Source organism: Narcine bancroftii, chromosome 8 (assembly GCF_036971445.1).
Source record: "Narcine bancroftii isolate sNarBan1 chromosome 8, sNarBan1.hap1, whole genome shotgun sequence".
Taxonomy (NCBI): domain Eukaryota; kingdom Metazoa; phylum Chordata; class Chondrichthyes; order Torpediniformes; family Narcinidae; genus Narcine; species Narcine bancroftii.
The window spans coordinates 52,115,300-52,139,400 of NC_091476.1; the positions used below are offsets into that span (position 1 = coordinate 52,115,300).

Here is a 24,101-nt window from a genome sequence, read left to right on the forward strand (position 1 = left end):
ACTTTACAGCTGTCAATGCTCTCTGGATTCCCTCTTTTGACTGAACTGACTTAAACAAGAAATTCTAATATTCATCTTTCAAAGTTTTCCAACTCTTTCATCGAATCTTAATTTAAAATCCTGTGATTGAGGAGTTTGGGCCCCAAGATGGCAGCGCTTGGTTTGGCAGAGACTTCAAGCCATTGCAGACTCTGAGGGAGAAGCAGACTGGCACAGGGTACCAGTAACAGGTAGAACACCTCATGTTGAGAAGGAGAAGGCGGCCCTAAGGATGGTGACCATGGTGACGGAGCAGCAAGGGGCTCTGTGGCTAAGTGACACACAGACAGCGAGTTGTTGGTGACTCGTGGGTGAGGAACCCACACAGGCTGTGGACTGTTGGTGACTTGGGGTCAAAGGGCTTGCACCAGGCTGCGGGATGCTAGAGACTGGTTCATGAGAAATAGATATCAGAACTGGGATTCCAGCAGATGCTGAGGACAAGAAAGGCTCTCTCAAGGCCTTGGGTACTGAAGGCTTCCTTTTTTTTTGAAAACTTTATTTATTTTAAAAAAATCATTAATAGAAAAACAATATACAATACAAGTTATTTTATATAATTATATATTAAAAAAATTAAAAACAAACAGAAAAAAAGAGAAAAAATATCCCTCCCACCCCATCAGCCAGCTCTCTTAAGGAGAGCTAAAAGGAAAAATATATAATACAATAAAGTACATCTAAATGCATATATCCCAAATACGGTAACCACTTATTGACGAAAAAAGAATAATTATCATGCAAATTATATGAATTTTTTCCATAACAATACAAGCTTTCAATACATTATGCCATCGTGTTACATTAATTACTATGTTATAGAAATCAGACTGCTCAAACTACAGGGGAATCACGCTGCTCTCCATTGCAGGCAAAATCTTCGCTAGGATTCTACTTAATAGAATAATACCTAGTGTCGCCGAGAATATTCTCCCAGAATCACAGTGCGGCTTTCGCGCAAACAGAGGAACTACTGACATGGTCTTTGCCCTCAGACAGCTCCAAGAAAAGTGCAGAGAACAAAACAAAGGACTCTACATCACCTTTGTTGACCTCACCAAAGCCTTCGACACCGTGAGCAGGAAAGGGCTTTGGCAAATACTAGAGCGCATCGGATGTCCCCCAAAGTTCCTCAACATGATTATCCAACTGCACGAAAATCAACAAGGTCGGGTCAGATACAGCAATGAGCTCTCTGAACCCTTCTCCATTAACAATGGCGTGAAGCAAGGCTGTGTTCTCGCACCAACCCTCTTTTCAATCTTCTTCAGCATGATGCTGAACCAAGCCATGAAAGACCCCAACAATGAAGACGCTGTTTACATCCGGTACCGCACGGATGGCAGTCTCTTCAATCTGAGGCGCCTGCAAGCTCACACCAAGACACAAGAGAAACTTGTCCGTTAACTACTCTTTGCAGACGATGCCGCTTTAGTTGCCCATTCAGAGCCAGCTCTTTAGCGCTTGACGTCCTGCTTTGCGGAAACTGCCAAAGTGTTTGGCCTGGAAGTCAGCCTGAAGAAAACTGAGGTCCTCCATCAGCCAGCTCCCCACCATGACTACCATTCCCCCCACATCTCCATCGGGCACACAAAACTCTAAACGGTCAACCAGTTTACCTATCTCAGCTGCACCATTTCATCAGATGCAAGGATCAACAATGAGATAGACAACAGACTCGCCAAGGCAAATGGCGCCTTTGGAAGACTGCACAAAAGAGTCTGGAAAAACAACCAACTGAAAAACCTCACAAAGATAAGCGTATACAGAGCCGTTGTCATACCCACACTCCTGTTCGGCTCGGAATCATGGGTCCTCTACCGGCATAACCTACGGCTCCTAGAACGCTTCCACCAGCGTTGTCTCCGCTCCATCCTCAACATCCATTGGAGCGCTTTCATACCTAACGTCGAAGTACTCGAGAAGGCAGAGGTCGACAGCATCGAGTCCACGCTGCTGAAGATCCAGCTGCGCTGGGTGGGTCACGTCTCCAGAATGGAGGACCATCGCCTTCCCAAGATCGTGTTATATGGCGAGCTCTCCACTGGCCACCGTGACAGAGGTGCACCAAAGAAAAGGTACAAGGACTGCCTAAAGAAATCTCTTGGTGTCTGCCACATTGACCACCGCCAGTGGGCTGATATCGCCTCAAACCGTGCATCTTGGCGCCTCACAATTTGGCGGGCAGCAACCTCCTTTGTAGAAGACCGCAGAGCCCACCTCACTGACAAAAGGCAAAGGAGGAAAAACCCAACACCCAACCCCAACCAACCATTTTTCCCCTGTAGCCGCTGCAACCGTGTCTGCCTGTCCCGCATCGGACTTGTCAGCCACAAACGAGCCTGCAGCTGACGTGGACTTTTACCCCCTCCATAAATCTTCGTCCGCGAAGCCAAGCCAAAGAAAGAAGAAAGAAAATATTGGCATATTATATTCCTGCAACAAATTTATATTTCATCGATATACAAATTGATGCACCTCAATTTCAGAAATGCAAGCCATCTCAACTTTCACTCAACTTGGTGATTGGTCCAAATCCATCAATCTACTAATAAATTTCAACTGGGCTGCTTCATAATAATTTTGAAAATAAGGTCATTGAAGCCTACCTAATGCATACTTCCAAGTAAGTTTATATAATTCTACCTGCAATAATTTACCTTTCCATAAAAATTCTCACGGCTTTATTTAAGTCCTGAAAAAATTCCTTTGAAAGAGGACACGGTATTGAGTGAAATAAATATTGAATTAGAGGAAAGATATTCATCTCAATACAATTAACTCGACTGATTAAAGTTAACGGGAGATCTTCCCATTCAATTAAATCTGCTTTAATCTTTTTTTAGTAAAGGAACATAATTTAACTTATTTACAATTATTTCTAAATATTTAATTTTATCATTAAATTTTATATCTTTATATTCGGAATAATCTCCTTCAACTGGCAAAATTTCACTCTTATCCCAATTAACCTTATATCCAGATAATGTTCCATATTGCAATAAACATCCCTGCAGATGCAGCAATGATCGTTCTGGGTCTGTCAAATATATCAAAAGCATCATCTGCAAATAAGTTAATCTTATATTCTTCATCCATAACTCTCATCCCTCTTATCTGTTCATTCTGTTTTATTGTTTGAGCTAACGGTTCAATAGCCAATGCAAACAAGGCTGGTGACAATGGACACCCTTGTCGAGTCAAACGCGTCAATTTGAACGGTAATGAAATTTGACCATTTGTCTCCACCCTGGCAATCAGGTTCGTATATAAAGCTTTAACCCAACCAGTAAAAAAAAAAGAGCCAAATTTAAACTTCTCCAACACCTTAAATAAAAATTCCCATTAAACCCTGTCAAGCGCAACCACCATGCTGGTGGTCAATGCTGTCACTATGCATTGACCAAAGTAATCAATCGAAGGATATTATCTGATGCGTTTCTATTCTTAATAAAACCTGTTTGGTCAATATGTATCAATTTAGGTAAATACTTGGCAAATCGATTTCCTAACACTTTTCATATAATTTATAGTAGAGAAATAGGTCTATATGAAGACACTTGCAACGGATCTCGATCTTTTTTCAGAATTACAGTAATTAAAGCACTGGAGCAAGATTCCGGTACCTAATGCTCTTCAGTTACTGTTGTAATACACCCTCAAACACAAAGGATGAATCTTCATAAAATTTTTAAATAAAATTCCACAGAAAATCTGTCGCACCCCCCCCCCCCCCACCCCGGTGACTTTCCATTTGACATCTCCTGTATAGCTTCCTTAATCTCAAGTTCTATAAATGGAGCTTCCAATTCCACAACATCTTCCTCCTTTAGTGCTGGTAACATTAATTTAAATAAATAAGATTCAATAAAACCACTATCCTGTTTCCCCTCAGAGGTATATAATTTTTGATAAAATGAATAAAACTGGTTATTAATTTCCTGAGGTTTATAGGTAACTATTGAATTATTTTTAACATCATTAATAATCCGTGAAACCTGTTCCGTCTTTAACTGCCATGCAAGTACCTTATGTGCTCTCCCAACACGTAATAACGCTGCTTCAATCGATTAATTAAATGCTCAAATTGATCAGTTTGCAATGTGTTATAACGTAGTTTCAAATTAGCCAAAACCACTTTTTTTAATCTTCTGTCACATCTTTCTGAAATTCCTTCTCCAATTCAGCAATTTGCTTCTCCAGTTCTAAACTCTCTGCCATATACTGTTTCTTAACTTTAGTTGTATAACTAATAATCTGCCCTCTTAAATAAGATTTTAGTATATCCCTTAACCCAAAATGACTATCTACAGAATTATCATTCTCAGTCAAGAACAAAGTGATCCGTTCTTTAATAAAACCCACTAATGTTCCAAAAAAAAATAAAGAATGGTCCAATATAACCCTACTTTTATATTCCGCCTGTAATACTCTTCCTTGTAAATGTGCCAATACTAAAAAAAAATCTATTCTGGAAAATGAATCATGTTGAGACGAATAAAAGGAAAAATCCTCTGTATGATTGACCCTTCTCCAAATATCCACCAAATTTGTCTTTCATCAAGGCCCCAATTTGTATCACCATCTTTGATTTCTTTAAACCTTTTTGAAATCTATCTAATAAAGGATCCAGAACACAACTGAAATCTCCCCCAACTAAAATATTTTCATTACCCTGATTTAACAACAAAAAAGCATCAGAAATAAAATGCTCATCATCTACATTAAGCAAAGTTCATCATAAACATTAAGCAAAGTTCAAGATTCAGCAAAAATTTTACAATTCACCCTTAAAACCCTCCCAGAATTTCCTTCCATAGATTGTAATTCAAAAGGCAAATTCTTATGAATTAAAAATCACTACACCTCATGCCTTGGAATTAAATGAAGAAAAAAAAACACATGACTAACCCAATCTGTCTTCAATTTGAGATGTTTTTTTTTTCAGTCAACTGTGTTTCTTGCAAAAAAGCAATATCAATTTTCATTTTCTTAATATAAACCAAAACTCATTTTCACTTAATCGGATTATTTAACCCTGAACATTAAAAGTTGCAAATTTCAGATTAGACATCCCTACAAATTAACAATATAATCACTCACTACAAATCGCTCCCCTTATAATATCTTAAAATCACTATCCCTCCCCTAAATATTTTTAAAAAAGAAAAAAAAATTCCAAAACTAAATTTTTATTAACCAAAAATAACTATCGAAAGTTAGTAACACCCTAAAACACTGGGTGTGGTAAACCCCACTAGTGGCAGATGACTATTAAAAATTTCAGTGCCATCCATCAACCCTATCCAGAAATACATCATTCACATCAACATAATCAAATATAATAAATATATTCAACCCATTGACTCCAATCCCAATGATTGCTCCGGGTCTTTAATGTCAATAAGACTTTGAGTTAACACTTATTTCTTTCCATTCTTCCCATTCCCATTTGTCTTCTTTTTAGTCGATGGCGGCAAAAATCGACCATTTCCTCCCAACTCTGGCAGTGAATTAACAAAAAATAATGCATCATGGTCATTTTCAAAAAAATTGAGATTGAAAATGACCATAAAAGATTTTTAAACACTGCAGGGAAACGAAAAGCAAATTTATAACCCTTCCGCCACAACACTTCTTCAGCCGATTTGAATTCCCGACGTCACCTAATAATCTCCTGACTCAGATCTGCGTAAAAAAAATACTCTGCTATTTTGAGTCATCATTGGAGATTGACTTTGTCGGGCCTTCTGCACCGCCAACCGTAGCATCGTTTCTCTATCCTGAGATTTCAGACAACGGATTAAGACCACCCTTGGCAGTTGTCCCGGAAGCTGTTTTCTCCGCAACACTCTATGTGCCCAGTCCAACTCTAGACCTTCTGAAAAAAAAACTCCTTGCCCAACATCTTGGGAATCCATTTCTTAAAAAAATTTTATTGGATCGGAACCTTCAATATCTTCTGGAAGACCCACAATCTTCACATTATTTCTTCAACTTTGATTTTCCAGTGAATCACTTTTTTTCAATAATTCCTTCTTCTGAATTCCCCAATCCACAAAAGAATCTTCCACTTTCTCCATTTTTTCCCTATTATGTTCAACCTGATTTTTACATTCAAAAAAAGCTGTTTCAATTTTAAAAATATTTTCTTGCATTGTATCCACTGATTTGATACATTTATTAACATCATTCTTAACTGCAGTCATATCTTCAGACATAGTACTCATTTTAGTTGGCACTTCCAAAAATCCTTGAGTCATTTGTTTAAACATATTGTCCATTTGATAAGCAATCCCTTCCAAAACAACACACATAGACTCCATTCCAGATGCCAGTGCCACTTTTTGAGGCCTACCTTCTCTAGTCTCCACTTACAGTTGCTCCTGCGTGCTGCCCAGTAAAGGTAAGTCTTCTTCCTCTTCAAATGTCGTCAGTCCCTTTCCAGTGCGGCTGCGGGTCTGAACATCCGATGACGGCACCCCGACCACATCAGGACGCTGTCGCTTGGGCCCCCCCCCCCCCAAAGTCCACACCCAATCCAACAACTCCCGAACCCTAGAGGCACATGCCAGGTAAGGCCAGGGACTGCGCAGGTGCGGCTTCCAACGCCTCTCTGTGCGTCCCCGGCCCACACCTCTCTTGGCCGAGTAACCCGCACGCCTGGCGTCATGGGTGCGTGGTTCAGCACCAACTGAGCTTGTCGTCGAGCCGGCGCCATCTTGCGAAGGCAGGATCAGGACCGGCATCATACTCAGCCGGGCAGGGGTCCTCTGTGCCTTAGGAATTCTCGAAGTCGACTCCGTGGCTTCAGTTAAGCAGGTAGGCCTCAATTCTTCAGCACTCTTAAAAGGTAGTTTCTTCTACAATTGAGTTTTCAGTTTTTTTTTACATTAGTAGCCATTATAACCCACTAATGATCCAAAAAAAAATACAATTTTTAATCACTTGTATAAACTTTAAAAATGGGTATTTAACAAAAAACTAGCTGAGGAAGAGTGGGATCGCACGTCTGTCCTCTACGCCATCTTGCCACGCCAACCCCCCCTGCCCTGGTACTGAAGGCTTCCTCATCATGTCTGAGGTTTAGATCTGGGCTCAGATTCCCTATGGTTTGAACTGAACTGGAGTCTTCTGCGGCTGCAGGACCACTGGAGGTGAATCCACAATGATCTGAGGGGACATTCCTTTGCTTCTATTTCTCTGACTGTAAGGGCACCAAGCAATTCTAATGGTGAATCTTTGTCTGACTTCTGGTAGGTTAAAGGCAATTTCAGGGAATATTACATTTCTTTTTCAGAACAGTGGTATCTGATCTGATCTGAAGCCCGACCAGACAGATCTGCTCCTTCTTCAAATCCAGGTGGATTTGCATCCTTTATTCTTATAAAGGATCATTTTTCTAACTATAGATTGCTAACTCAATTTAAACTCAACAGTTGCCATGGAAGGTACTTGAATCCTTCGACTGCAACGGTAGGAATGTGGAAACAGGCCTTTCGGCCCAACTTGTCCATGCCGAACACAATGTCCAACCCACGCTAGTCCCACCTGCCTGCATTAAACCTGTTCTATCTACGTATCCATCCAAATGTTTTTCAAACATTGAGATAGTACCTGTTTCTGCCAGCTTGTCCATACACAGCATTAGCAGCTCTTCTGGAGTACTGGTCTGCTTACTTAACAACTTGTGATAGTACAGATCTATCACCAATGTACATAGTGTATATAGTTACTGTATCTAGACTGTGCTTACAGCGATTGGCTGAGAGCTAAGCCACACCTATTGTTTGGGCCTTAAAGGGTTGTGTCCCTAGCCAGGTCGGATCATTCCGGACTGGTCGGCCACCTGTGAAGAGCTCCGGTCTTTTGCTAATAAAAGCCTTGGTTTGGATCAACAAGTCTTTGGTTCTTTCGACGAGCTCTACACAACTACACTCTGTTGCTGCCTGGAGTCTCCAATGGCCCTGAATTCCAGGTGTGGAATTTAATGGGACTTAATCTGAACCCAGTGTCCATCATCAAAATTGCAATAGGTATCAGTTAAGAGTATAAATATCTAGCACAGTTATTTGAAGAAACAGGCAATCTTGGTTAATATTCATTCCTGCCTTAAGATCCCTAAAACAATTTAAAAAGTCATTTACTCACTTTGTTTTGTGAGAGCTTAATAGCCATCTTGTTACTAACCTCGCTGAGCTTACGGACGAGATAACAGCATGTAAAAGGGTTGTTGCTGCGTGGATGGTCTTCCAGGTGGAATTAATAAAGTGCTTCTGATCAGTTTTTTTTTAAATCAACAATGTGTGGGAGACAGGATTAAAAAAAAGTAACAGGAAACCTGGAAACACAACAACAAAAATGGGCAGGCAACAGAAGTCAGAAGTGTTGCTGGGTGAGTTAAGATACACACGTCTATTCTGCTCCTGTTTCTGATACAAAAAAGACAAAGCCAAGAGCAAGTCCAGGCCACTCAGCCCCTTGAGATCCCTGCATTATCTATTGCAATCAAAGCCAAGCACAACCTGCAAGAGGAACCCAGTAACAGTGGGAGAAAAAGAATGGTTGATGATTCAGGCTGGAACCTTTCAAGATTTACCAAGATTGGAGTAAAAACACGACGCTGGAGAAACTCAGCAGGTCAAACAGAGTCCTTTATATAGCAAAGATAAAGATACATAACCAACGATTGAGGCTTGAGCCCTTCATCAAGATATGGAAAAAATGTTGGCAGACACTCAAACAAAATGATGGTGGGGGGATAGGGGGAGGTCCTAAGGGCACAGCAGCAAGCAGGGGAAGGAGGGTGGCTCTGTAAATAGAGAGGGAAAACAACCCCATAAGCTGTTCGATGGTGGGAGGAAACTGGAGCACCACGAGAAAACCCACGTAGATCGGGGGAAGAACATACAAAACCCTTACCGTCAGGTCCGGATTCGAACCTAGGTCGCTGGCGCTGTAATGACATGGAGCTGACCACTACACTAACCACGCTGCCAGATTTCTACAAAGTAACTGGGACGTTCACTAGGATTGCGGTTAAAGTCATTTCGGTCTTTGGTCCTGCACTGTGTCCAATTTTGAGCAAGATATTTGATTTGCAAGCATGACAAATTATTACATCAAGAATAAATGGTGGATGCTCTCCAATAGAGTATCAATAGCCAGTGGGCAAAATTGGGCTTTGTACCCGTCTTCACAGAAGGAATCAGAAGCCGGTAATTATGAGGAACTCAAAACTAACATTATAAGTAATGAGTGAAGGGCAGCAGGCAGGCAAGTTCCTCACAGCTCCAATGACCTGGATTCAATCCCAAGCTCAGCTCCTGCCCGTGTGTGAAGTTTGTCCCTTCTCCGTGTGGTCCTGTGGGTTTTCACCCAGTGATCCCACATCCCAAAACAAACATGGGGGCTGGTGGATTAATTGACCTGAGTTTGTGGGTGAGAGATCTGGGGGAAATTGATGAGAACATGGGGAGAATTAAAAATGGGGTTAGTGCAAGAAATACTTGCAGCCTTTGGGGGCCAAAGTGTGCTTCTGTGTCATGATGAGAAGAAAGAAATTAAATCCCTGGAGTTACATGCAAGGGGTCAGAAGAGGAGGTTGCAAGGTCACTGCTGTGAGCTGTTAAAAGTTTCCAATAGTGTTATCACCTCCTTATCCTCCATTTCCATCACACCACTTGTTATCAGCTTGCTGCAATGTTTGTAATTTGGGGAAGTTTAATAATATCAGTAACTGCTAATTTCCTGTATTAAATATTGATGCAACAATTGCTGACATCACTTTTATTTTTTACAAGCGGACACGTCAATGTTCACACAGGGTTAAATTTCCCCTTTAAATGTTGTTGGGAGAACAAAGGGAAAAATGATGGAAATTTAAGCAGGTTGGTGGGAAGAGAAACTTAGCTAATGTGTTGTGTTGGTAACTCTTCATCAGAACTGGGAAAAGGGACAAAAAGCTTGCTATGCTGCGGGGAGAGGGCATGTCTCTGAGATGCCATAGCGATCAGGTGCAAGCAAGGTTACCTGGTCCATGAGTGAATGGGAGCAGTTAAGAGAGTGAGATCGTTGACAAATGTAGGGGGGTCACAGAATGCAGACAGGGCGACATGCCCTCCCCTGCCTCCCCCCCCGCCCCCACCCCCACACGCAGAGAGACAAAAACATAGACGGAAGGGTCCATGTGGTGCAGGTTCTTGCACAAGTACATTTCTTTCACAAGATAATGACAGCCCAGTTAGCAAATTCAACAAAGCCTGCACATACACTGCATAGTGCTACATGAGGAGCAACATTAGTGGTGAGTGCAACACCTTTACAGCGCCAATGATCGGGATCAGGGTTTGAATCCCATGCTGTCCGTAAGGAGTTTATGCATTCTCCCAGTGTCTGCGTGGGTTTTCCCCGGGGACTCCGGTTTCCTCCCACCATTCGAAATGTACCGGGGGGTATAGGTTAATTGGATGGCATGGACTCATGGGCCGAAACGGCCTGTTACTGTGCTGCTTGTCTAAATTTACAGAAAATGTAAAATTTAAAAAAAAAAATTAAATCCTGAGTGGATTTTAATGAAAATAAAATGCTGGAAACCGAAGACAAATGCAGAAAATGTAAATGCTCAGCAAATCAATGGTGGGGTAATGGATTCTAGATAGACAAATCCACAATGAGTGAGTGGGGCCATTCAGCCCATTGTCCCCAGGCTGGATCCATACAGATCTAACCCATCAACTGATGTCCACCCTTCTTATTTTCCTGTGTACCTACAGTTCATTGCTTCTCACGTGTATCCATTATCCCTCTTTTTCTTCATTCATCATTACTGTTAATCTACAGCGGATTAACCCACCAGCAGGTTACTGGGGTACAGGAGGAAACTGGAGGACCCAGAGGAAATACAAACAAACTGCACACCCTGGTCAGTGCTGGAGGTCAGGATCAAAGCCAGGACGCGAGCACGCAAGTGCCAGCTACTGCACCACCCAATCAATTCCCTTAGATACGTTAACCCTATCAGTCCCACTTTGATTTGATTATGACTTGGATGTGATTGGTTCTCAAGCTATTTTACACAACTACCCTGTCCATCATATAGCTTACAATCTACTGACAGAATGCAAAATGCAGTTGGAGGAGTGCTCAGTAGTAGTGTTGCACTGTGAGAGGTACAGGTCCTGGGGAGCAGTGCATCATCAAGGGATGCTTTAATCATGTAGAGAATAAAAGACAGACCACCTGGTCATATCTCAGGTAGTATGAACAGGGTTGACCAAGGAATAATGATGAATGGAGATCTACCTTATTAATACCAATTTCAATGGCAAAGAATTTGTCACATACCGAATGCCACCATTTCTGTCTTGTGGTAGAATGGTTTTATCTTCATAACGTCACTTAATCCTTTGACCTGACTGTTCAAATCATACTTATCGCTGAACTGGTCATGTCGAAGTTGGCAGCCCACATGCCTGCCATCTTTTCTGATGTAATTGGAGCAGTTCTGAATACGGTCCATATTTTCTTGCCTGCAAGATCAGAAAGCATGTTTAGTTCAGGTATACACAACATCCACAGCAGATCAAGGTTTGGCATAAGAGCTTGTATTGGGAAGGCCCATGGCTGTCACGTGATAACACTGCCCTCTACCTAGTCAGAGGACATGCCAGCTGCCAATCAAGGTTTGGTTCCACCCCACCCATTAGTGCACACTTTGCTGTTGAATCCATGTAAATTATCTGGACTGGACTCTCCAGCAGGCCTATACTTGGCCATGGGCCTTTGGCTGTTGTAATTGGATTAATCCTCCTGACACTGAGCTACTAACAATCTGGGCTGGACCCTCCAGCACTATAAAGGTGCCATGTGTTCTTTATTCTCCCTCTTTTGACATCTTCAAGGGACCACACCCTGCTTCACTCCAGGCTGAGGAACGTGGAACAGTGCTGGAGAAACTGTTGGGAGCATGGATTATTGTCCCTAGAACCATGCCTGCACAGAGTCAAGGGGTGGTAGACATCATATTGACTTTTCCTTTGGTTTTTTTGTGTGTATGCAGTTTGTTCCCATGCTCGTTATTAGTTGCCTGTGTATGTTTAATCGCTTACTGACTTTTCCCCCCCACAATCGCTAATAAACTATACAGGTTGCTTCTCTGCCGCTACCTTTTTACAACAGCTGCTGTAAAGTGTGTGTGTGTGTGTGTGTGTGTGTGTGTGTGTGTGTGTGTGTGTGTGTGTGTGTGTGTGTGTGTGTGTGTGTGTGTGTGTGTGTGTGTGTGTGTGTGTGTGTGTGGCCTTTCAGACCTACCAAACCGGTTTCCTCACTCACAACAAAACTCAACATCTAATTACCAGTAATGGAAGCTATAGATTGTGTCAGGAGGTGTCCTTCTTCCAAAGCTCCAAGTACAATTTAAATATTCAAAGTTGTAGTAAACACACTTAAAGTTTGTGACAGCTGATTCATTCTCACCTGCAAAAGAAAAAAAGCAGAATGTCAGAAAACAGACATAATGACCAATCTGGAATTAAGATTCCCTTGATTTCTCCATCTAAAGCAGCAACCCATCCCATAACTAGCGCTTCTGACAGGAGACATTAGACCCTTTCAAGCTGCCGTGTAAGATGGGGTTAACTGGGCCATGTGCCCGGTTAGTGCCCCACTCACACAGCAGCTTGAAAGTGTCCAACCCAGTCAGCATAGTCCAAATCCATTTGGATCCCTGACCTTCCTCAGAGGTAATCAGGGAACCCAGTTACACTTACTTAGGTCGCATCCACTGGCGGCTAGAAAACGAAAGTGGCCAACCCGGTTGTTCCGGTGATGTCAGCGCTTGCGTGGGTGCATCACTGGGCGGCATCTACTGAAATGCGCAGTCCTTACATCTTGCTGCTCCTCCAATGACTGCAACATTTGCCTGACAGCAGTTGTCACAACAGTTGCCTGCTGTATTGCAGCCCAGCAGCTGACGATCGTTCCCGTTCGCCATGTGGACTTCGATTCATCACTTCCAATAGCACTTGCGGTAACTGTGACACGTCATTCAACGCGTCATCGTGGGGGCAGTGATTTAATGGGTCGATCCCCCTGCAGCTTAAAAGGTGCTGGAAGCACCTTTGCCCCACTCATTGCACCTGGTTCCTAGGAAGGCTACTGTCACAAAAGGAAAACCAGCCTAAGACAAGCTTTTGGGCATGGCAGCCCTTAATTTACAAGTGATTCACTATTTTCAAATGGGTTTTAACTGTCCATGAGTAATTCATTAATAGGATTCTCCAAGGAGTACATGGGGCTTTTCTAGCAGTTACACACCATCATCAATGACTCACCACAAATAGCAGAGGGGTCCAAAACTATGGGGCAGGGGTGAGAGGGAAATAAAGTGCAGAGCATCTGAGAAGGAATTTTCCAAAGGAGGATTTTTTTTCACCCAGTTGCAATCTTTGAAACCACTCTGCCAACACTTGAAAGGTGCATGTAATCCATGTACGTTGTACAGTACTTCGTACATAGAGTGTATTATCTTGAAATATGTACATTTGGCCACACATTTAATATATAGCCTAGACAATGCTAGGAAGGAAAAGAAAGGCAAGCAAGAAACAATCTGCAGGAGGAACCTGGCAAGTCGAGCCGCATCAGAGTTGAGGAGGTCAAGGTTTACCAGCCCCCACCTTGACCACATTTTGTAGGAACATCACTGAGTGTCCTGTCTGGATGCATCATTGCATGGATTGGTAGCTGCAAAGCATCAGACCAAAAGGTAACATAGAGGGATATCAAACCAGATAACATCCTCCAGGAATGTTGCTTAAATAGGGCTCAAAGAACTTTGGAAGTCCCTTTCCATCTACCACATGGTATTTTTGACCCACTACCATCAGGAATGAGGTACAGGAGCATCAAAATCAGGATTCCCAGGCTGGGAAATAACCTGCAGGCTGTGAAATAACCTGCAGGCTGTGAGATTGAAGAACAGTATTTTGTAGCTGAGCAAATCATCCCAAAATATTTATATACATTTTACATTGCATCTTTCAGTATATTTGTGATTATTATGTACTGTGCACTGTGTGTATACGCTTGTGAACCGTGTTCCAGAGAAATGTCTGGTTGTATGAGTACAGTCAGAGGATAATAAACTTGAACTTGATCAGTGGGAGAAAAGGAATAGTTAATATTTTGGGCTGGATCCCTTCAAAGTTTAGATTTATTGTCAGATTATATACATGACATCACAGACAAGCCGACATTTTATTTCCCTGCGGGCCAGGCAGAATATCTACTTGCTGGTTGTGCAAAAGACTGTATTCGAGAAGAGCTATGTACACGAAAGAGAAAAATGTAAACAAACTATGTGCAATACAGAAAAAAATAAATATTCAGTCATAAATAATGTGCAAAGTAAAAGTCTTTATATTAATCCCTGATTGAGTTTATCGTTGAGGAGTCTGAGGGTGGAGGGGGAGCAGCTGTTCCTGAACCTGGTGGTGGGAGTCTTGTGGCACCGATACCCCTTTCCTGATGGTAGCAGGTAGTGTGGATCCTTGTTGGTGTTCTCCGATCTCAGTGTTCCATGTAGATTTTCTCAGTATTGGGGAGAGTTTTTTTCTGTGACATCCAGCGCTGTGTCCATGACCTTTTGCAGGAATTTCCACTCAGAGGTAATAGGTGCCCCCATACCAAGCTGTAATGTAGAGGTCAGCACACTTTTCACTCGACTTCTATAGAGGTTTGCCATGGTTTTTGATGTCATACCAAACCTCTGCAAACTCTTGAGAAAGTAGAGGCGCCAACATGCTTTCTTCATGATGACGTTCATGTGTGGAGTCCAGGAAAGAGCTTCCGAAATATTGACTCCCAGGCATTTAACTTTGCTCACCCCCTCCACCTCTGATCCCGCAATGATCACTGGATTGAACACCTTTGGTTTTTCCCTCTCCTAAAACCCACAATCAGCTCCTCAGATTTGGTGACATTGAATGCAAGGTTGTTGCTGGTCCAACATTCAGTCAAGTTTTCAATCTCCCTCCTGTGTGCTGATTATTGGCACTTTTTAAGACAACCCTCTAATGTGGTATCGTCAGGAAATTTGTAGACAGAATTATTGTTGCATCAAGCCACACAGTCACAGGTGTAAAGCAAGTAGAGCAGGGGGGCTAAGAATGCAGCCCTGCGGTGGTCCAGTACTGATGGAGATTGTGGAGGAGATGTTCTTAACAATCTTCACTGATTGTGGTCTGGAGGTAAGGAAATCCAGGATCCAATTACACAGTGGGGTGTTGAAGCCCAGGTCTTGGAGTTTGCTGATCAGCTTGGAGGGTATAATGTTATTGAATGCCGAACTCTAGTTCTGATGTAAACATCTTTGCTGTCCAGAGCTTCCAGGTATTTGTGTAGAGCATGTGAGGCGGCATCTGCCATTGGCCTGATGCTGCAGTTGGCACACTGGAAGTGATATGGTTCAACATCAGCCTTTCAAAACACTTGACTGAAATAAGAGCAAGTTCTGCATTTGGAAGGATTGTGTTATAGGGGAGAGACCAAGTTCTCATCACCCTGTTTTCAACTGCAATTGCTGAATGCAGTCAAGCACTTGGATTATTTGGGGCAGAAGCAGAGTTTTATATTCTTTAAATTGGAAGATAAAAGGACAAAGTTATAATACTGCTAAAAACTGCTCATGCGGTCACAGCCTTTACAAATGGAGATGCACAGAATCAAATGAAAACAAGTTAGGATAAAACTTAATGGCTCACTAGTAAACGGAGTGCGTCGAGTTCTGGGTGCCACACTTTGCATTCCTGCATCATTGTATATTCACACTCTGATTTCAATGATGGGTGAAATGTATTTGAAAAAAATTGGTCTCCCTGTGAGTCATCTGGTTAGGTGCTGGGACTGTAGCGTGAAGCATATGAAGCACATCAGGTATTTTCAATTGGTTTGCTGGCCGACATCATGAAATAGAGGCTGACTGTGTCCAGTGACCGTGGACAACCCGAGGAGGAAACTGGTCCCAGCCACTGGAGCCTCACCCATGAGGTTCTCCTTCAAGGCATGGGTAACCTGGCTCTGGCTGGGCCTCTTGACCCCACTATTCCTCGCATCACACCCCACCTGGCTCCAATCGTCCAATTCAACCTGACCCAATTAACATGACCAATCACCACTCACGTGACTACTAAAGACACATCCCAACAACTGGATCCTTCCTGGCCATCTTCCAACTTTTCTGGCTCACCTTCCAAATACCAAACCCATCCAGCTGACCACCTCCCCCATGTTGTCCTACACCCTTTGCCCATAAGGCTCCCTGAATCCTCATCCATGCTCCCTTAATGACCCCGTCCTCTCTCATCACACACTTGGACCATGCCTTCCTCAGACTCAGATCCAACCCTGGAAGAACCCAATGTCTCCTCAAGGCTCCACACAGGTAGAGGGAGTGCAGGGATGGCACCATCCAGGGGAGGGGGGACTTGTTCTAGATGACATCCGAATGATGAGCAGGTGATGGGTTAATTGGTGGTTGTCAATTGCCCCTTGTGTGCGACTGAGTAATAGGATCGACAGAGGTGGATGAGTCTACAAGAAGATTAAAATAAGATTATTTTGGGCTTGGTATAAAGTGGTGGTGGATGGATAGCAGGACTCAATGGCCTAAAGGGCCTCTTTCTATGCTGTAATTCAATGGATTGTTGTGTATCACCCGCTATTTTCAAGCTCCCGTTTCGAGGGGAAACTTCTAAGCAAAACTGGCCAGAATTCCTGTTCTTATAGGAAGTTGGTTATTGCCCTATCACTCTGGACTTCCCCATGACATAACTGAAGTGGATTTCCTTCTGCTCTTTGTCCTACCTTACCAAACTATTCACTTCCTTAAAATGTTTTATTTTAGTTAAACAAAAAACTGATTTGAATCATTTTGAAATCATTTTGTTATTCCAAGCAAAACCTTCACTCTTTTACACCCTGTTGAAATTCTGATAATTACTATATAACACTGGAGTGCAGCACTAGTGGGAATGGGCCTGTCGCTGTACAACACTGGGGTGCAGCACTGATGGTTACAGGTCTGTCACTGTGTAACACTGGGGTACAGTACTACTGGGACAAGGCCAGTCATTGAATAAGGCCAATGGCACTAGGGTACGGTACTGGTGGGGACAGACCTATCACTGAGCAACATTGGGGTACGATACTGGTGGGGATAGACCTGTCACTGTACAACACTAGGTATGGTACTAGTGGGGACAGACCTGTCACTGTATAACAGTGGGGTACAATACTAGTGGGGACGGTCCTTTCACTGTACAAAACTGGAGTACAGTACTGGTTGGGATGGGTCTGCCATTGGTGGTGGGGACAGACCTGTCACTATAGAACATTGGGGAACGGAAGTGATGGGGATGGACCTGTCACTATAGAACCACTGGGGAACGGAAGTGATTGAGACGGACCTGTCACCATAGAACACCGGGGAACGGAAGTGATTGGGATGCACCTGTCACTAAAGAACACTAGGGTACAGAACTGATGGGGATGGACCTGTCATTATAGAGTACTGGGGTACGGAACTGATTGGGACGAACCTGTTGCTAGCTATTACTAGGGTAAGCTACTGGTGTGGATGAACCTGTTACTGTATAACACTGGGGTATAGTATTGGTGGAGACAGATCTGTTACTGTATAATACGGGGGTATGCCTAAAGCTCCCCTGAAGAAGATATCTGGTCTCTGGGAATCTGTTGGGAATGGATCGCAAAGACATGTTGGGATGGTGCTAATACCTATTCGACAGGAACACAGGGAAACCCATTGTGAATGTTGGATGGAATAGCCCAGGTATCTTGAGCTGTGCTTTGCACACTGAGATCAACTGCCACAGAACTGGAATGGAAGCAGATCACCCTCGATCCAGTAGGACTATCTCAGAGGAAGGCAACATTGATGAGGAACTTGCCTTCAATTCTTTGTCAGAGCTAATGTGTTTTTTCCCAAACTTGTCAGCAAATCGGTCTTTAAAATATTTTCCCTCCCCGGGAACCTTACTGCAGCTTCCAATGTGAACAATTTATTCTGATGTGCTTTACTGAGGCTTCTCACAGTTTGAATACTTTTAAAGCTGTGGAAAAGGAAATCATCAAATTCATATCTACTCTGCTTCTATGAACAGTGTACATGCTAATATCCAAATCAATCTGCTCTGCAGGAAAGGATTTCAACTTACTCTACAATGATCACACAAGAGCAACAAATAAGAAGAGTGGAATGTAAAACAAATAGCACCAATCAAAATGGGGCATCTCTAAGGACACTTTAGAACTCACAATGATTAGTTTAAGAAGTAAGGTTGTCTGGTAACATTACAGAGGTATGTAAACGGAGAGAACCTTGATCTTACCTTCTTCAGGAGGGATATAATTTTTAACCCAGTCGCTTTCCCGACAAGTTAGTGCACCAACTTCCACCAATGCCTTCACTCTGAAACTGATGCCCTGATTAAGCTGCACAATTTCTTCACGCTTCAAACTGGGGCTAATTTTTCTTCGCTAGTTGAAGAGAAGAGAAATTGATGGATTGCACTGGGTAACATTGACATAATGAAACTCATGTTCAATCGTCAAATAAAACGTAGCAGTTGTACATAACATAACATAACAATTTACAGCACGGAAACAGGCCATTAGGCCCTTCTAGTCCGCACCGAACCAAACACCCCTCTCTAGTCCCACCTCCCTGCACAATGCCCATAACCCTCCATCTTCTTCTCATCCATATACCTGTCCAACCTTTTCTTAAATAATACAATTGACTCCGCCGCCACTATTTCTCCCAGAAGCTCATTCCACACGTCTATCACTCTCTGAGTAAAGAAGTTCCCCCTCATGTTACCTCTAGACCTCTGCCCTTCAATTCTTAACTCATGTCCTCTTGTTTTAATCTTTCCTCCTCTTAACGGAAATGGTCTATCCACATCCACTCTGTCTATCCCTTTCATAATCTTAAATACTTCTATCAAATCCCCTCTCAACCTTCTACGCTCCAAAGAATAAAGACCTAATCTGTCCAATCTCTCCCTATACTCTAGATGCTTAAACCCAGGTAACATTCTGGTAAACCTTCTCTGCACTCTCTCCACTCTGTTTATATCCTTCCTATAATTAGGCGACCAGAACTGCACATAGAACTCCAAATTAGGCCGCACCAACGTCTTATACAGTCTCAACATCACCTCCCAACTCCTATATTCCATGCAATGATTGATAAAGGCAAGCATACTAAAAGCCTTCTTCACCACCCTATTTACGTGAGTTTCTAACTTCAGGGAACGATGTACCGTTACTCCTAAATCTTTCTGCTCTTCTGTATTCATCAATGCTCTCCCATTTACCATGTATGTCCTGTTCTGATTCTTCTTACCAAAATGAAGCACCTCACACTTATCAGCATTAAATTCCATCTGCCATTTTTCAGCCCACTTTTCTAAGCAGCCCAAATCCCTCTGCAATCCTTGAAAACCTTCTTCATTATCCACTATTCCACCTATCTTAGTATCGTCTGCATATTTACTAATCCAATTCACCACCCCATCATCTAGATCATTAATGTATATAACGAACAACAATGGGCCCAATACAGATCCTTGAGGCACACCACTGGTCACCGGCCTCCAACCTGACAGACAATTATCCATTACCATTCTCTGGCCTCTCCCTTTCAGCCAATGTTCAATCCATTTGACTATCTCAAAATTTATACCTAAAGACTGCATCTTCTTAACTAACCTTCCATGTGGTACCTTATCGAAGGCCTTACTGAAGTCCATATAGACAACGTCCACTGCGCTACCCTCATCCACATTCCTAGTCACCTCTTCAAAAAATTCAATCAGATTGGTCAAACATGACCTTCCTCCCACAAATCCATGTTGAGTGCTCCTGATCAGACCCTGTCTATCCAGATGTTTATAAGTACTATCTCTAAGAATTTTCTCCATTAATTTACCTACCACAGACGTCAAACTTACAGGCCAATAGTTGCCAGGCTTCCTCCTTGAACCCTTTTTAAATAACGGAACCACATGCGCAATGCGCCAATCCTCCGGCGCTATCCCCATATCTAATGACATTTGGAAAATTACCGCCAGAGCCTCTGCTATTTCCTCCTTCACTTCTCTCAATGTCCTGGGGAAGATCCCGTCTGGTCCCGGAGACTTATCCACCTTTATATTCTTCAAAAGCCCTAAAACTACATTTTTTGTAATCTCTATATTCCCCATATTTACCCAATTTGCTTTTTTTATCTCACATCTCCCAATATCCTTCTCCTTAGTGAATACCGAAGAAAAGAAACTGTTCAATATCTCCCCCATTTCTCTAGGTTCCACACACAGTTTTCCGCTCTGATTCTCTAAGGGACCAATTTTGTCTCTAGCTTTCCTTTTACCATTAACATATTTGTAGAATTCTTTTGGATTAGTTTTCACCCTGCTTGCCATAGTTTCCTCGTACCTTCTTTTAGCTTTCCTAATTCCTCTCTTAAGATTCCTCTTACATTCAATGTATCTTTCAAACATCCCCTTAACTCCATGCTTCTTATATCTAATGTCTTCTTTCTTTGGCTTGGCTTCGTGGACGAAGATTTATGGAGGGGGCAAAAGTCCACGTCAGCTGCAGGCTCGTTTGTGGCTGACAAGTCCGATGTGGGACAGGCAGACACGGTTGCAGCGGCTGCAGGGGAAAATTGGTTGGTTGGGGTTGGGTGTTGGGTTTTTCATATCTAATGTATACAAAGATAAATCACATTTGGATTGTCTGGTCCAAAGGAGTTCAACCTGTCTGGGCAACTTGATCTATGTGAGTGGGGACCACATCTCAGATGACCTGACCCAGGTAAGCTTGGGATTGTCACTGGGGAACTTGGTCCAGGGGAGCTTGGGCCACACCTGGGGGAATCTGATCCAGGGGAGCTTGGGCCACACCTGGGGGAATCTGATCCAGGGGAGCTTGGGCCACACCTGGGGGAACCTGATCCAGGGGAGCTCGGCCACACCTGGGGGCACCTGGTCCAGGTGAGCTTGGCCACACCTGGGGGAACCTAGTCCAGGGGAGCTCTGGCTGTAGTTGGGGGAATCTATTCAGGGGAGCTTTGACTGTACCTGGGGGAACATGGTCCAGTGAGCTCTGGCTATACCTGGGGGAAACCTGGTCCAGGGGAGTTCTGGCTGTACCTGGGGGAACCTGGTCCGGGGAGCTCTGGCTGTACTTGGGGATTGGAGCTAGTTCTATTTTTTTTTACTTTATAGTAGGTTGCAACTGTGCCTTTGAGGGCAAGAGATATTAAATGACACCATCTTTAAATAGACCAAAATTATCTTCCTGCTGATTTTATTTTTGCTCCATTGGTCATGATAGTTTTTGACAGTTAACGTGGATGTAAAAAAAAAAAATCAACATCGACCCTATGACATTTAATTACACTGGACAATTTTTTCTCCCAAAAGGTTTGCTAGCAAATCCTGAGGATTATGATAGACAACTTCGAACTGAATTTAAAGATAATTTCAGATTTGCTGTATCACTCAGACATTTGGAGAAATATTAAATTAACTTTTAGTGAATTTTGCATGTTTTTGATGCTGACACAAGGCGTTAGATGAAATGACCTAAAAATGTTTTGCCACTGATTTTTGTTTGTACTCGGCATCTGATGCCTCCCGTGTCAGTGTCAAACAATGATGGATTCTGGTTGCATTGATATAGCTTCTCCATGGTCCTGGTGAAACCTTTCACTATGTTCGTCACTGACTACACCAAGATCAGCAGGGAAGAAGTCCAAGTGCGAAGGCAGAAAATGAAATTTTAATGATATGTTGGACGTCATGGTTTTATATCCTTGAAGCACGTTGTTAATCCATTGGATGTAGTTCAGTGCTTTGCAGTTGCCAAGAAAACTCTGAATAATTCTGAATGCCTTCTAAGAATGCTCAGGCGTTTCACAGCATCTGCACAACACTTGGACTGAGTGCATATCCAGGCATACTTGAAAACAACTTGCTTTGTGGGCTTAAAATATGATAGAAAATCACAAAAATAGGTTATATCTAAAAACGGCATGTGAAAATTTAAGGTGATTTTTGTGATCAGCAGCCCAAGCTCCATAAAATACACCCAAAGGTAGTCAGAAAGCAAAATCTTTGTGGTCGTGTTACTAAGAAGCAGTTCGTTTAGACAAAACCCAGAATTGGTTAGCTGGCATCAAGAAAGCTCAACAGAACAGGAATCCAAACATAAAATGCTTCAGATTCTGAAAATCTGAATTCAAATCCAAAAATGTTAGAAACATTCAGCAGGTTGATCAGCACCTGTGACAGATGAGGCAGAGTTAGCTGTTTCTCTTTCCACAGCCACTGCCTGACAGGCTTCCAGGATTTTGTGCTTTTATTTTAATTTTTAAATTTATTAACATTTCATCCTTATGAGGGAGATGAGGAAGGAAATGGGACAATTCAAATTTTCACTTAACAACTATTAGAATATCAACAGATAATAAAGTAGCGACTTTAATGTTTTATGGAAAAATAACTTTAAATTAGGGTGAGTGATCTTATTAAAAACAAAATGGAGGAAATACTAGAAATGGTCAATAATGAACGTCTTAACTTACCTCCCACTTACCCCCGTCGTATTTCAAAGAACTATCATATCTGAAAGGATGTTGGGTGTAATTTTGGAGATCTGTTGGTGGTCTCCATTTCCACATGTAATTAAAGGAGCCAATTCCTTTTATTGTCACAGTCAGGTTGGAAGGTAATGGGAGATTCTCTGCAACACAATGGGAACAAAGCGGTGAGCAACTCGGATGGTGACACGATGAGCAAGCCCTCACTCAGAGAGTGAAGGGCAATCAGCTCCCAAGGGAGCAACGTGCCAGATGGTGCCACTCTGGGTTGGGAAGGCAGCAGTTTTGTGGGTGTGGGGAGGCAGGAGGTGTCAGAGCAAGGTCTGTCAGTGGTACAATCGCCTCTGCGTCAGCCTGTTTTAGATTTAAGTCTCAGTGCAGAGTCAAGCACAGAATCCAATGTGGTCTGATCATCCTGATGGTTTGGCTCATTTTGTGGGTCTGGAGCGTGAATTGGGTGTGTGGCTGGAGCTCGGGGTTAGGAGTGAGTCAAGAAGCCAGGTAGATGTGCAGCTGAAACTCACCAGGGTATTCTGTCCAAAATCAGGCAGTGTTTAAAATACGTAATATTTTAAAATTATAGCAGAGGCAACAAAAGCAGAAAATGGAAGGGAGGATCCACAACACCACTAATGGCATGTTGTGTGATGGCCAAGGAAGTGCGCCAGTAACTCTTCTCCTTCAGAAGCCGGAGGAAGTTTAGCATAATCCTTCAACAACTTCTGGAGGTGCTCCACTGAAAGTACCCTAAAGATGTCCACCACTGGTGACACAAGAGCTACTCTGCCCAGGACTGAAAAAAAAAACACAGCTTGCATAAACTCCCCTCCATCGACTCCATCTGCACCTCCCTCTGCCTCAGAAATAAACCAGCTGAAATGTGAAAGGCTCATTGCATCCTGGCCATCCACTTCCTTCATCCTCCTGCCAGGAAGAAGATTCATGAGCACCAGACCAGTTTCTCTCTTGCTGCCATCAGACTCCTGCATGTACCTCACACTAGTGACGTAATGTTGGATTTGATTTGTCCTAGATGATCTCACCCTGTAACTCTACACTGTGTTTTTCTTCCTGTACTATGCATTGGATGTCTTGTTGGACTGCTCTCAGAACAACATTTCTCACTGTACCTTAGTTCAGGTGACAACAAACTTGAACTTGATGGAAGAATGGGTTAGAGTTAAGGGTTGAAGATGAGGGCAGAGACTACATTTGTGTTCAACAGTTAGTGGTCTATATCATATAATCTGGCAATTTCACAGTACATCCTGTTTCTCCATACTTGTGTTTTCTTTGTGGCCAATTCCTTGGTTTCTATAAACATTTCAAGTGCTCACGGCTGTGCTCATGAGCCTCGACTAGCTTATCT

The 24,101-nt window shown here is 42.8% G+C and overlaps 1 protein-coding gene across 2 annotated transcripts in view; it reads right to left on the reverse strand.

Annotated features, from left to right (window-relative positions):
* The window catches only part of LOC138740693 (interleukin-13 receptor subunit alpha-1-like), a 65,844-nt gene that overhangs the window by 19,390 nt on the left and 22,353 nt on the right, over positions 1–24,101 (reverse strand). For both annotated transcript variants that reach the window (XM_069893716.1, XM_069893717.1), the window contains exons 2-5: positions 22,718–22,875; positions 18,453–18,600; positions 12,396–12,516; positions 11,386–11,570 (exon numbers count right to left, since the gene is read on the reverse strand). In XM_069893716.1, coding sequence (XP_069749817.1) covers positions 11,386–11,570; positions 12,396–12,516; positions 18,453–18,600; positions 22,718–22,875 — 612 coding nt within the window. The remainder of the gene's footprint in view (positions 1–11,385; positions 11,571–12,395; positions 12,517–18,452; positions 18,601–22,717; positions 22,876–24,101) is intronic.